The 13,320-nt window shown below is 37.6% G+C and overlaps 1 protein-coding gene across 3 annotated transcripts in view; it reads left to right on the top strand.

Moving 5' to 3' along the window:
• Positions 1-12,907, top strand: part of LOC113492666 (transcriptional activator/repressor GIS1) — a 57,063-nt gene extending 44,156 nt beyond the window's left edge. For all 3 annotated transcript variants that reach the window (XM_026870257.1, XM_026870258.1, XM_026870259.1), the window contains one exon: positions 8,705-12,907. In XM_026870257.1, the coding sequence (XP_026726058.1) occupies positions 9,138-10,835 (1,698 nt within the window). In that variant the 5' untranslated portion in view covers positions 8,705-9,137 and the 3' untranslated portion in view covers positions 10,836-12,907. The remainder of the gene's footprint in view (positions 1-8,704) is intronic.
• Positions 12,908-13,320: the final 413 nt, after the last annotated feature.

The raw sequence follows: 13,320 nt of genomic DNA, 5'->3' as shown, positions 1-13,320 counted from the left end.
GGAGCCTTAATTGGCGGACATGTCCGGTATTTTTCGTCATCGATTCGGATGGCCTGGGACCGGCCTAACATTTGCTAACCTAATTCACCAGAAGCAACATATCGTAAATGCGAGAAGTCGAACACAATAGTGAGGTCTATAAATGTTGATAGTCAGTGCGCACTAAATCTTTTAGTACCGATCTATGTTAATCGATAGGACATTAACAACGGTGCGTCGGTAATGGTCAGTCCTGGGACACGCTGTGCTCAAGGCTGTGCGGTGAAAGGATTCGTCGCGATCTGGATCATCCCGACATCCGCGACTCGTACTGCTGCCTACGCGGCGCGCTGCGCACGAATCTGCCACTTGTCATCGCTCCATTACTCGTTCTACCTATTTATAATAAACATTCAAACTGTTGTTATACTCACATTATATATGTATATTAATATCAATCAAAAAATAAATGACTTCTAAGCAGCGGAAGCATCTATGAATTTGTAATCCATCGTTTCTTCCTGCCAAGATACTAGTACTAGGTCAATAATCCGGTAAATTGGAGACACACCTTTGTACAAATGATTCCTTCCATTCATTTTCGAAGTTCTTCAATACTGTTGGGCAATACAGTATCTCACAAAAGTACAACAAACAATTCCGTCGTAAGTTATCGACCGAAATATGTCTCACTAGAAATACATAAAGCCTGTAAATTGTAATTATTAGTGTTCGCTCGATGTACAGCGCGGGACCACATCGACACCGGCGCGGAATATGCAAATGATGTTAAACTGCAGCTTACGAAACTGCGGCCGATAGACGTGATAATACCTATAAATAAGGACAAACTATTAATGGTGAAATAAATTGATGTGAGATCACGATTTGAAAATTATTAACCTGAAGTCATTTACACCGTGGAAAGCGATCGGAGCCGTGTTCTATGCATACTTACGTACCTAGGCGACACGACTACTGTTTCTGTTTGCGCCTAGAAGGACTTATAAGTCGTCTATTAGTATTTGGGTGTAAAATACGATTATTCTTTTAAATATTATACATCTATAAAAGCTAAATACTTACATACTTATTTAATGTTTTAAGTTGTATTGTATTGATGTCAAAGATTGGATTGGGCGGAACTAGACGGAGTACCGCCCAGCAAATATTAATGTCACCAAAATCATAACTATATCTTTAAAATTTTACATTGAAACATCTACAAAGATATTTAAAATAAATTATTAGTTGGCGTGCGAACAAAATTAAAAAAAAGAATTGATTGATTACCCATTGGTTATCATTGCAAGTAGTTGTTGGTTATGAACTAACCTCGAATGATTGCAGTAACACAGATGAGCTTTATTAAGATTCTGCGTTAGACATATTGCTAGGCGCGATATGAGATATTACTGCTCGTTAGTAATTGCGAACCAAGATACAACTTATTACTCGACCGTTCTCGACTAATAGACCATATATTCCGATTGTATATGAAATGAGTATGTTTTGTTTATTAATGTGAAAGAAGAATCGATAAATATGAAAGATCGATTGTAGATTGCTTTCTGAACTCTCTATTCTATAACTTTATTTAAATAATGGGGATTCAGATTATTTTAGTAGTACAAATATATTTAGTTAATGTTACAAGAATTTGTTTGTAATTTGATACGTAAACCTTTTTTTAAACTTATCATTGTAATCTAAGTTATTTTAGATCATATAATGCTATAGTGATTCAAAGTAAACCTAAGTGTATGATATTGTAATTTTATTCTAGTTACATTAAATGTGTATGTTCGTATAAACATTAGTGTTTATGCACGCTATAATTTTACTTCCCGAATGGCAAGTAACGAGTTGCAACAACTCGTTATTTATACCGAGATCAATACGTGAACGAATAATTACATTGACTTTTGCTCTCAGTTACTTTATAATAACAAAATCCGGAATGGGTTTTTGCACGGTGCGATATTAAAGCTACGCAAACATTCCTAGCCTCACAACTGTTGTTTTAAATTAAAACAACATTTTTCTATTGAGTCATTCAATTGCTTACGGACCGGTCATCTTATTTCGAAATATTTTTTTTTTGTAAATACCAGCACAAAATAATTAAATCGGATATGTTAGTTATAAGGTAGCACAATAGTTTAAGGTGGAAGCCGATGGTATAAAACTAACAAAAATAGAAAACCGGTTGATATCCGGTACAGTAGTAGTTCAACACTTTCGATTAATTACTTTGCGTGTAATATCGAATCTCTTCATACTCTTAAATGAGGAAAAAAATAATACTCAGCGACGTGCGAAAAGTAATAAAGTGAACCGTGACATCCAAGCCTCTGTGGGTAATTCAATATTCGTAAGACTATCTCGAAAAAAATAACAAAAGCGAATCTACACCAGGTGCTACTTTCGTTTCCCAACCACGCACTGACCCTCTGTCAAAAGTTTAATGCCAATTTGCCTCCGTATTATATTAGCACATTTCGCATATAATCGAACGTGCATGTGCGCACCAATTAGTCAATACCTTTTTATTTTTTTTACGACAAGGAGTTAACTGTCAAAAGCTAACTGGCTGTTTTGTGTGGACGTCAAACATTTATGTCTCGACCTTAATATTTCACTTTTTTTGTTCGAAATTAAACTATATTGTGGGCGACGGTACATCATTTCTATAGTAATTGTTTAGAAATTCAAGGAGTTCAATCAGATTTTATCTTCATAAAGTAAAGAATACAGTATATTATTGGTTGAATTACGTAATTCATATATGAATAATATAATACATACTCTTCGAAACAGCACGCACTTAGCGTTCTTTTAATATGACAGACAATCTATTGTTAAAGTACATGACGTTTCGTGTTTGCTGCAAGAGCTCGGACCCCACTAAGATTCAAACTTATTGCATTCCAAAGTGATTTGCGGAGAGGAAGCTTAAACTGAACGGATGCATTTTTGTTTTATTTACTTAACAGAAAAGATTTTTACTTCGACAATGTCTATAAAGTACTCTGTAAATAACTGTGATTAAAACACCATAAGAGAGTGAAGGCAGGTTCGCACGAAACCAGATCGAACCGGATCCAAATCGGAGGGAGCGTTTTCTGTAACTGGAGCAGGCGGCCGTCTCGAATATCGCCCCTTATGTCGATAATAAGATTTTCTTTCGTGCGCCGCAATACTGCAGTTTCTCTTTTTTGTGAGTGCACCTGCGATGTAGGTCAATCATGGCTTATTCCAACACGAACTCGTGATTGACGCTTATCCCACGCGTATTGTCCTATGCAGATAAATTAACTACAGCCGTACTTTTAGCTCGACTCTAGATACTTGATGACTCTTAATTACATTATACATCAATATTTACTGTTATTTGAAATATTGCAACCACTTTATTGCAAACAAACATACTGCATGTTTGTTTTATTACTTCAAACTTATGATTTTTTTTCTCAGACTGATTTGCAACTTACGATTAGAAATGATTAATTGAGTGTGCTCATTTCTTTTTAATATCATAATTATATGTTCACTAAGATATGTTATTTAAATAATAAATATTTAGTTACCATATCTAGAAACCAATCTAAGTAAATGACAGAGTACTAATTTTCGAAATCTGTTTATATGTTTACGATCTAAAAACAGATGAGTAAATTAATTTTTAGAATCGAATTCACGAATTCAGCTGGATTACGTAATTCTGACTAATGATTCGTCCAATTAGCTTGGTTCACTAAGCTCTTCTGTAGGACAAAACGGTCATCGCAGTATAATTTTAGCTCCTAAATCGAGCTAAACCTGAACGACAGGTCGACACACCCGATCATAGAATACAGAATCTAACCAACTAATTTATTACACCTACCTGTTATACACATCAATAAAACATCTCCTATTTGGAAGGACATCAATAAAATATTGAGAAGAAAGCGAAGCCATTTAATAAAGCCCCGTTTATACACCAAAGAATTGTTCGTAACAAACAATGTATAAAGACTGAAATAGATTTATGTTTTCAATAAATTAGCATATATAGGCTTACGAGAAATGAACAGTTCTACACTGCTACTGGTATCACTGACTAGATTCCTTGACTATAACTCATGTTGCTGACATCAGAATGAATTAAATATTCAAACTCATTGAAATCTATCTTTACAACATTTTCATGTGTCCGATCGTTTGAGAGCCGGTGTCGGGTGCAGTATTCGCGCCGCGTGGGAACTCGAGCAACCACTATCCGATGTAAATACTAACCATATTTTACGTCAGAATTCGACGCACTCTAGTTGCGCGTAAGCAAGTAATCTCCGCCATTAATGTCACGACTAGATTGTGCATCCTTGCGTAGCCACCGGTCTCCCCGTTGCCATAAATCAGCATGTAAACCGCAATCGACCCATATTGGCATTTATAACAGCACTATAGGTAGCCCCACGCGTTTATTATCTACCAAATTAATTATTTAACTAGATTTCGTACGTATTAGCACCTACCTGTGTAATGGAATTTCTAAATTATTCCATTAATTCTTGCTTGCGTAAGGCATTTAACAGTGAACATGTAAAAAGTTTAATAAAGATTTGATGATTGATAGTTCATATAGGTGTATACAGAACCTTGTGGAAGTTGAGAATCTTCGGAACTTAGAAGCACACTCGTAGCCGAGCCCTTTAATTGCATGAACTGCAATTAACCGCGTGTCATTCGAGCTTATAGTAACGCCCGCCAACAGATATGCAGCGCAACGTTAATTTCACTTTTACTGGTAACCGACTCGTTATAATAATCTGGCATAAAATTGCAACATTATGAAAGATCAAAGGCTGTACGTAGCAAGCGGTCATCTTCTGTCCAAATGTCAGAGGTCGTGCGGCGGCGAGCGACGCGCGCTCTGGTATGCGAACGACCAGCCAACTCCCATTTACGGCTGACTACTAATACCTGTAGATATGAAACAGAGCGGCATTTATACTGCTTGTAAACTGTTTCTATAATTATTGATCAATAGATACTTACATGTTATATCTTCTCCACAAATATTGATTACTTGAAGCATTCAGTTTTTTGTACTAAATACTAGTCGCTTCAAAGTTATAAGTAGTGAAAATATCTAGTTTTAAGTTATTAAAGTCTACCGATTATCTTGCCCAGCCATTGCAGGAATTGTTGCTATTAAAGAAGAGCAACGTTGACCTACAAAACTAAATTACCTAAGTCGTAGCGCACCTGTATATTCAGAGTTTTTATAAAGCTACACCGATTATCGAATAAAAATATCCAAAATAATTGGTAGTCACCGAGTATCATAACATCGTGCTGCACGTTGCCTTGAGCCGCACAGAATTACCAGCAGCATGTTGTGTTCAGGTTTATTTCGAATCAATTCTATGTAAAACGTCCAATTAAAACCGTCACATTGTGGTCGCGGCGTATCGCGATCCGCATCTGAGTCGGTCGCGGCCCTCGCTCCGCGTAACACTTGGATCAGCTCTGACTAGCCATTATCGCCACATCGGAACTTCACAGTTAATTGTCCGCTTATTTTTGTTGTAAATACGACGCAATTTGTAGACATCGTTCGATAGCGCTCAGAGATAAAGTCGACCATTGTAGTTACGATATCGAGGCCGCTTATTCGTGTTAATTAAAGATATCGAACTAGATCAGCACTATCGATATCGGAAGTGTTCTATATAATAAAATGACCATATTTTCATATATAACACTTCGTTCGAACAATAGCGGACTTACTCCAAACTCGACGAGCAACTGCTATTGTAACAGAGAACTCGTAAATTACGTATCTTTAAAGCTACATCTTATTACAGCAATGTCTATGGCGTTGAAATTTTATTCTTCAATTAATTTAAGAATGCTATTAATAGATACCGATACATAAATCTTTAAGAGACATTAATTACTTGCCTCAGATGGCATGGAGTTAGAAATAATACTAATGGATATAAAATGTAATGAGTATTCGCGCTAACGAACAGTGCAATTTTAGATTACTTGATATAGACCTTAGAGACAAAATTTTCTCTATTCTTCGCCTTAATATTCATTTTATTTTGAGAAAAAAAACCAAAACCATTTTAATATAATCGAAGACGCTTCAGAAAATCACACATTTTTGTGACAGTGCAAGCCAAGGCATATGTAACTTAAACAGGATTTTCTAAGATCTGACCGCATATAGGTACATTTAGAACAAATCATTCGAATTTAAAATTATTTTAAATTTATATAAATTTGATCAAAATATCAACAATGCGTTATGTAACGTATGTGTAGCCGCTAATGTAAAGCCAGCGGTCGGTCGGTGTCGGCGCGGGCGCAGCGTCCGTGGCGCAACCGCGCTCGTTAACCCACATGCGCCGCGCCGCCGCCGCCGCTGCACAGCCGCCGCCAGATACCACTTCTCAATACAAAGTCATCAAAATCTCATCCTTACTTATCGATTATTACTATTTATGACTAATTACTTAAGTCAGGGTTTGAATTAAACTTATGTATTTTCGAATTTACCACATACCATTAAATAATATATAACGATTAAATTACCTCACTACAGGATTGAAACTATGATTCAGGACTCGCTTGTTAGAATAAAATATAACTGCAATAAATATTTGCTACCGAAACATACGAGAATTTACAGTATTTATTTGAAGTAGTGAGAGCAACAACTAATTATCCACCTGTTTTAATTTATCAATTAAAGCTAAATTTTTGTAAGTAATTATAAAAAAAACGCATGCCTACAATCATTCGCTTAAACTATTTTGTTGCCGTGTTGTGAATACAGACCCGAACCAATTGCAATAATCGACGCTTATCGGTTAAGTTAATAGCTTACGAAGCTATTACGAGAACAGATTCTCAGAAACCACTGCGGCGACCTTAGTGCAGGCTTTAATGGTCGCCTGCATCTCTAGCAAGCTCCGGCACGGGATTACCCGCTACCAAGCGTAAACGCAGACATTGCAGCCAATTTGACCCAATATTTTTACCTTCATGATAGATACTTATGTCTCAAGAACCATCAACAATGTTATAGCAACCAATCTAAACTAAATATACCGCTTCGATCGTTCAATGATTGTGAAATAGAGTTTAAGTAATGTCAAAAGCACTACTTTTAACAGACTTCGTTGCAAAACAATTTCGCATGTTAACTTAGTGTTTCGTTCATAGTAGATGACGACAGGTTATATACAATTTTATTAAACTATGAACGATAATATAAGCTTTGTGTGGTAAAAGCGTGGAGTACTGTCAGTACTGATCAGCTTTTTTTTATAAACGACTCCCGTACTGAGGAATTAAATCCTTATGCCGGAGGGTTTCAGAAACATACAATTGGCATGCACAAAGACACCCAAGGCAAGATATAGACGCCGTTACGGGTTCGACCAACGTCTAGGTCATGTGACTTGAATATTTGTGAAACCCACTGCGACACAAGCTGAAATAAGTTAGTGCGGCAGTCTTAAATTAAAATAAATCATTAAGTTATTGGAAAACAACTCTAAAAGTATCCACGTCTGCATCCTAGTTTGTTTGTTTTACATGACAGTCTTTGTATCTTTACTGACGATGTAGTCAAACATCGCATCAACAATTCATAATTCAATGCTTAACTAAATTAAGAACATGAATCCCGAAAGCCAAAGACGTTGAAAAAATAACGTCGTTGTTTTTAATTAACGATTCGTTCCAAAATGTTTTATTGCTATAAAGTATTACATTCCATTTTCAACTTAACTACAGTTATAACACACAAAATTATTGATGATATTCTATTGGTTTAATGTTAGTCCCTGCTATTTATTTTGAAACTTCGAGACAGATCATCCCTCTATATAGCCTTTTAGCAAGCTTGCAATTTAGATAATTCCAACTTGGTTAATTAAGTTGAGAATCTAACGAACAGATTCACGCCTTCGTATGAATATTATTGGTGTCTGTAAAGGATACAGCAAGTAAATAATATTTCGTCAAATATCAACGAGTTACCATTGTATCAGCTGTCAGATGAAACATAATATCGAGTGTTTCGGTCCCTCGCGCTTGCTCCAATTCATCGTGTCGTTTGACAGACCTTTCTCATTTTACGACATGTACGTATATTGAACACGCCTCATATAAACCTCCCGCTTTAAATGTTACAGAACATAATTTCTACATTTATTTCACGAAGAGTAAATCTTTACGAGCAACTGAAATCATTAAGAAGGATGTGGAAATGAGAACTTACTTATGATAATGTAGAAAGTAAAATATTTAGGCGACCGCTAGAACTACGTACCGTGTGATGATCTTGTTTCTGCTTTCGTTTTAATGAAACGTAATGTTCAGTTTATTAAAGTACTTGCGCTGAAAGCCGGCTCGAAAAGCACTGGCGCGGCCGCGCGGTCTCTGCGCGGGCGCAGCGCGCAAGCGCTACGTGATGCCTGATAGGCACGACGCGTGACTCGCTCGCCCTGGTTTTGTACAGGATCTAAAGACTCGGAGCGAGCTTATTAATTAAACATTCTGATACGGATATATTCTGCCTTAAACTACGCCAACAAACGCAATACAGTTCTGATAAAATCATATAATTTTAACAACATTTATTGGCTTTTATGAGAGAGATAGAGATAAAATCAGAGATCTGAATATCTTAAATAACATTATCTTTTCTTTATTTCAGATTGACTTCACGTTACTACGAGAACCTACTTCGAGGACCTTCATAACATCATGGAATATATGGTCGAGTTCAGTTACCTTGCAAAAGAAGGTGTATACTGAGATCTCGACCAGCAAGGAATAGGGTTGGGGTGAATAATGGGAAAAAGTAACGTACGGATCAAGTTTGCACACTCGATTGGTCCGCCGATTGACTCGAGCACGTTGGGCACGTCCGAGTAGCACCCCAGCCCGCGCCCCTCTCCACACTATCAGTTACCGACGCTCTAGCGACTGCCAATAAAGTACAAGTCATACCGGGTTATTCACTTATTTAAATTTAGATATATTTATTGTAGTACAAAGATTAACACAAACTCTGCGAGCTTGATGTAGCAAACCTGATAAGAGTACGAACCGAGTTGTCGTCCTCGGTTGTAAATGAAACGGTAGTCATGACGGCCACTGCCCCAGAACTGTCAAAGTCGGATTTCTTTGACTTCGTGACGTCTAACGAGGTTACTGATGCCCAGTACAAACAACAGATGCGTTCTGTCAATGTGTTCATGGAATCACCCGACTCAAGATCTAACCCTTTGCTCTCAGAGGAACCCAAGGAACAGAACAATAATAGTTTGCTTAGTGTGAGTGGTACGCCAGTCAACGCTAACAGTGGTATGGCCACCGCCACATCCTCCACGACACTGCAGAGTTTCGACTCTATCTGGAACGTGGACCGCGAACGAAGTAGCTTGGATAATACAATGTTGGAAGATCTCAACAAATTCTACTGGAACCAGGAAACTGACATAAATGGCACGCATCCCTGCACGGACACGGCAATTTCTAATAAATTAATTAATAACACGGATGGACAAATATACACGTTAACCGTACTTAATCACGATATGACGGAAACAAACTCAAATCGGTACTGGGCTAAAGAAGAGGACGTATCCATGTCTAGTCCAACCGATATCGAGACCCACAACTCATTAGATCTCGAATCCATCTTAAACATGAACGGATTCCCAAATGACTTCAATCAAGACTTACCAAAAGTAGAAGGTTTTACCTATGAAGACGGTGACTCAGAGAGTCAGCATCCCGACTTAAGTACTAGTGATTTAGTAAAGGTAGAGCCCTACAGTTATGAAGAACCCGAGTTTCAAGACAAAAAAGATGATTCTCATAGCCCGTCTTTGCTCGGAACACCGACCTTATTAGAAAATCAAGTAGAATTTAATAACAATAACAACGACTGGAAAATAACAGATCAAAATACGGAGTCGAATGAGTCTTTACTCAGAAGCGCGTTGCAAGGAAAAGCCTTTATTAGATATAGTACCATACAAAAAAATCCAGCGAAAGTTGAAGTTAGCAATGAATTAAAAAGAGTCATCCCGACAAATAATAACAAACCTGATGTACCATCCATGTACCAGGACGACATATATACCGTAATGTCAAATACATCACCCAGTCGTTTCAACATTTCGATATTACTAGAAGATCCAACCACCACCGTTGTCTCAAACGGTGAAAATCCTTCTTCGACGCAAAGCGTGGATGATATTTTACTATCACGGCTAGATACAAATTATCCGGATGATTACGAAAAATTAAAGAGGATAGCGACAGAACTTGGTGAGTCGATGCAACCATTCTGTACCGTAGAACCAATCGACCCGACGCGGAGTGTGTATAACATACACCACGTTAACGGTGAACTAGTGACTATGATACCCGCTGGAGAAGTCCAACTCAACCAGCATTTACAAATAGTGACAGCGTCGCCGACGGTGACCAGCACAAAGCCTGGAAATAGGCGATACAAGAAACCGCAAAGTAAAAACCCGGCCCCGACGGCGCAAGCGCAGTCGGGCACGGCCATACAAGCGGCCACCTCCACGTCCAATGGAGTTAGGAAGGAGAGATCACTTCACTACTGCTCCATATGTTCGAAAGGTTTCAAGGATAAGTACTCAGTGAACGTGCACGTGCGGACGCATACAGGGGAAAAACCGTTCACGTGTTCCTTGTGTGGCAAAAGCTTCAGGCAGAAGGCGCACTTAGCCAAGCACTACCAGACGCACATCGCGCAGAAGAGCGCCGCCGCCAACGGAGCCGTCAAGCCCAACAAGGCGAGGTAACACGCCCCCGCGCCCCGCACACCGCTCACACCCCATTGATAGTCAATTGAACTTTATCGTGGTGATATCATAACGAATGTATTTTCTTATAATCGATACTTAAAGGCTGAAAATATCACAGATGAATTTGGTAAGGTGCTAATAAAGTAATAATTTATAGAGAAATAAGACAGTTACGAAAGAGAGATGTGAAGGTTCTCGGCCGTTAATCGTATTTGTTAATTTGTATGTAATTCCGCCCGTTACCGTATACATTTTAGCTTTAGCTAAGAAAATATACTTTTAAGTGTTTTACAAGATTATAAACTCGACTTACATTCCATATTTATTAGTCATAAATACTAGTTTACGTTAGAAGTCATGTATTTGTAAACATTTTATGCAATTTGGTACAAGTAGGTTGATAATCTGACACCGATTCCTAAGAATTAAGCTCACGGTAATACTCAATATTGATGGTTAGGCAAGGATTTGCCGATGTGTCTCAAAGTATCGGATGAATAGTGAACAATGATGAGCAGCGCTGATGTTACCGGTCGCCGCGGCGCTATAGTAATTTCTCTTGCGGCGCGGACGCCTGAACTTTCTAAAATAAAATTAAAAAAAATACAGTAAAAGAACGAGTATTCAGAACCCAGCATCTTTCACTGCTCGACTATCGCATCTGTACTCTGTGTTCCACTCGATTCTAGCAGCGACGTTTATTTTTTCGTGTATTTCGGCACCATTACTTTTCGACATTTCTATTTACTTAGAGTAACTTTGCGATGTGTAGATAAGCTTTGTACAAAAAAAAAGCGAATTCTCTTGCTATTATTATAATGCTTTAGATTTGGAACGTAATCGCTTGTTGGGGACGGGCACATTCGAGTGTCCATATCGGACGTCGATGCGACGAGGAGAGCGGTTTCTCATTCCTAACATTACATCTTTCGCCTTATACTGGGAGAGGCCTGATTGCCCTCAGATTGCTATAAATTATAAATACAAGTGGTGTTTCAATCGCGGTCTTTAAAATTGTGCTCCCTTTCTCGTCTAACAAATTGGCCTTTCTTTGTTCCGTCCGTGTGTTTATAACACGGGCCTCGCCCTGTCATTATTTATGTACGTACCTGGATAGTTTCTTAGATATTGTTTACCGTCGGACACCTATGTAAGTAATCATTTTATGTCTTCCGATTATTACTTACCAGTTATTAGCCATGAAACGGTAATCTTGAGGATGAAAGTGCATGAAAGTACTGTGCATGCTTGCCTTCTACTTAGTGAAAGTAATTACCTAATATAGACATAACTCTAATTTGTTTCACTGACATTTTCAGATGTACACCTACAACATAATACAAGCAGGTGGAATGTGTCGGACTAGCTTGTTATTACAGTAATGAATACGATAACATTTCAACATACATGTCTATCTAGCTACGATTTTGCGCTTACCGCTTGTTTTTGTAATCTAGACTGTACAACGTTTTAATCAGCCGCTCAAAATCTTGTAGGATAGGAAGTTATTGGATATAGATAACGTTATTCGTCCAAAACAATTGTGATATAAAAAAATGATTTTTTTTTAAATCGGCTATCGACAGGACGCTTAGTAAGTTAATATTTTTTAAAGTTTCATTACGATACTTGCCTTTGTTAATAGACTATCAGGCAGTGTCTATTACAATTGTTCAATTATATTCCGTGATTGAAATTAAACCACCGGAATTAAGGTCAAGTCGTAATATTTCGGCCTCCGCACGTCAAATGCGCGGTATCACACAATGTCACTGCGGCGCGACCTAGCCATTTTTCTATTAAAGTATTCCATTAGTTGTATTCTAAAAGCAATTACATAAATTATTATCAAAAGAACGTTTGTATTGTTTGTATTACGTGATAAATAAAAAATAAACTGACAGGCTACGGACACCGATACTACTCTCACGTCATGCGTACATCGTCGAGCCTATTATATAAAAACTATAGGATCTGTTTTGAATATCCACCTACTTTCGTACCAATATGTTAATTTAGATACAGTGTTTACCGATCTTATCTTTAGCTACCGCAAGTTATACTAACTTTGATACTACGAAATAAAATAGAAACAATAACTAATCATTTTAAATTTAATAAAGAATGAAACGTATCCGTTTGTCTAAAAGCCGTTGAAAGATTTATGTTAAGGTACCAATAATTATTGATTGGTATCAAACATTTAAGTTTACTGTATCATAAATTATTTCATAAAATAAACTTATTTAAGTATCCACCAGTTGTGTTGATCTAAATAATGATAACTGTTGCGACATCTCTCATACTGCGCTTGGCAGCAGCTAGCGTCTAAGCGCCTGTCTTCTGATTTGTTTGTACTAGTTGATATAATATGCATCTTGCCAGTAGCGACACTGATATACAATGCTCAGTATTTACCTATTTGTGAACGAACACTGCCTCCTTGACGCTCCTGTGTGACTGTGAGACTTTAGTTCCCCGA

This window comes from Trichoplusia ni, chromosome 4, assembly GCF_003590095.1.
Source record: "Trichoplusia ni isolate ovarian cell line Hi5 chromosome 4, tn1, whole genome shotgun sequence".
In the NCBI taxonomy this organism is placed as follows: domain Eukaryota; kingdom Metazoa; phylum Arthropoda; class Insecta; order Lepidoptera; family Noctuidae; genus Trichoplusia; species Trichoplusia ni.
This window is presented reverse-complemented; position numbering and strand designations above follow the sequence as displayed.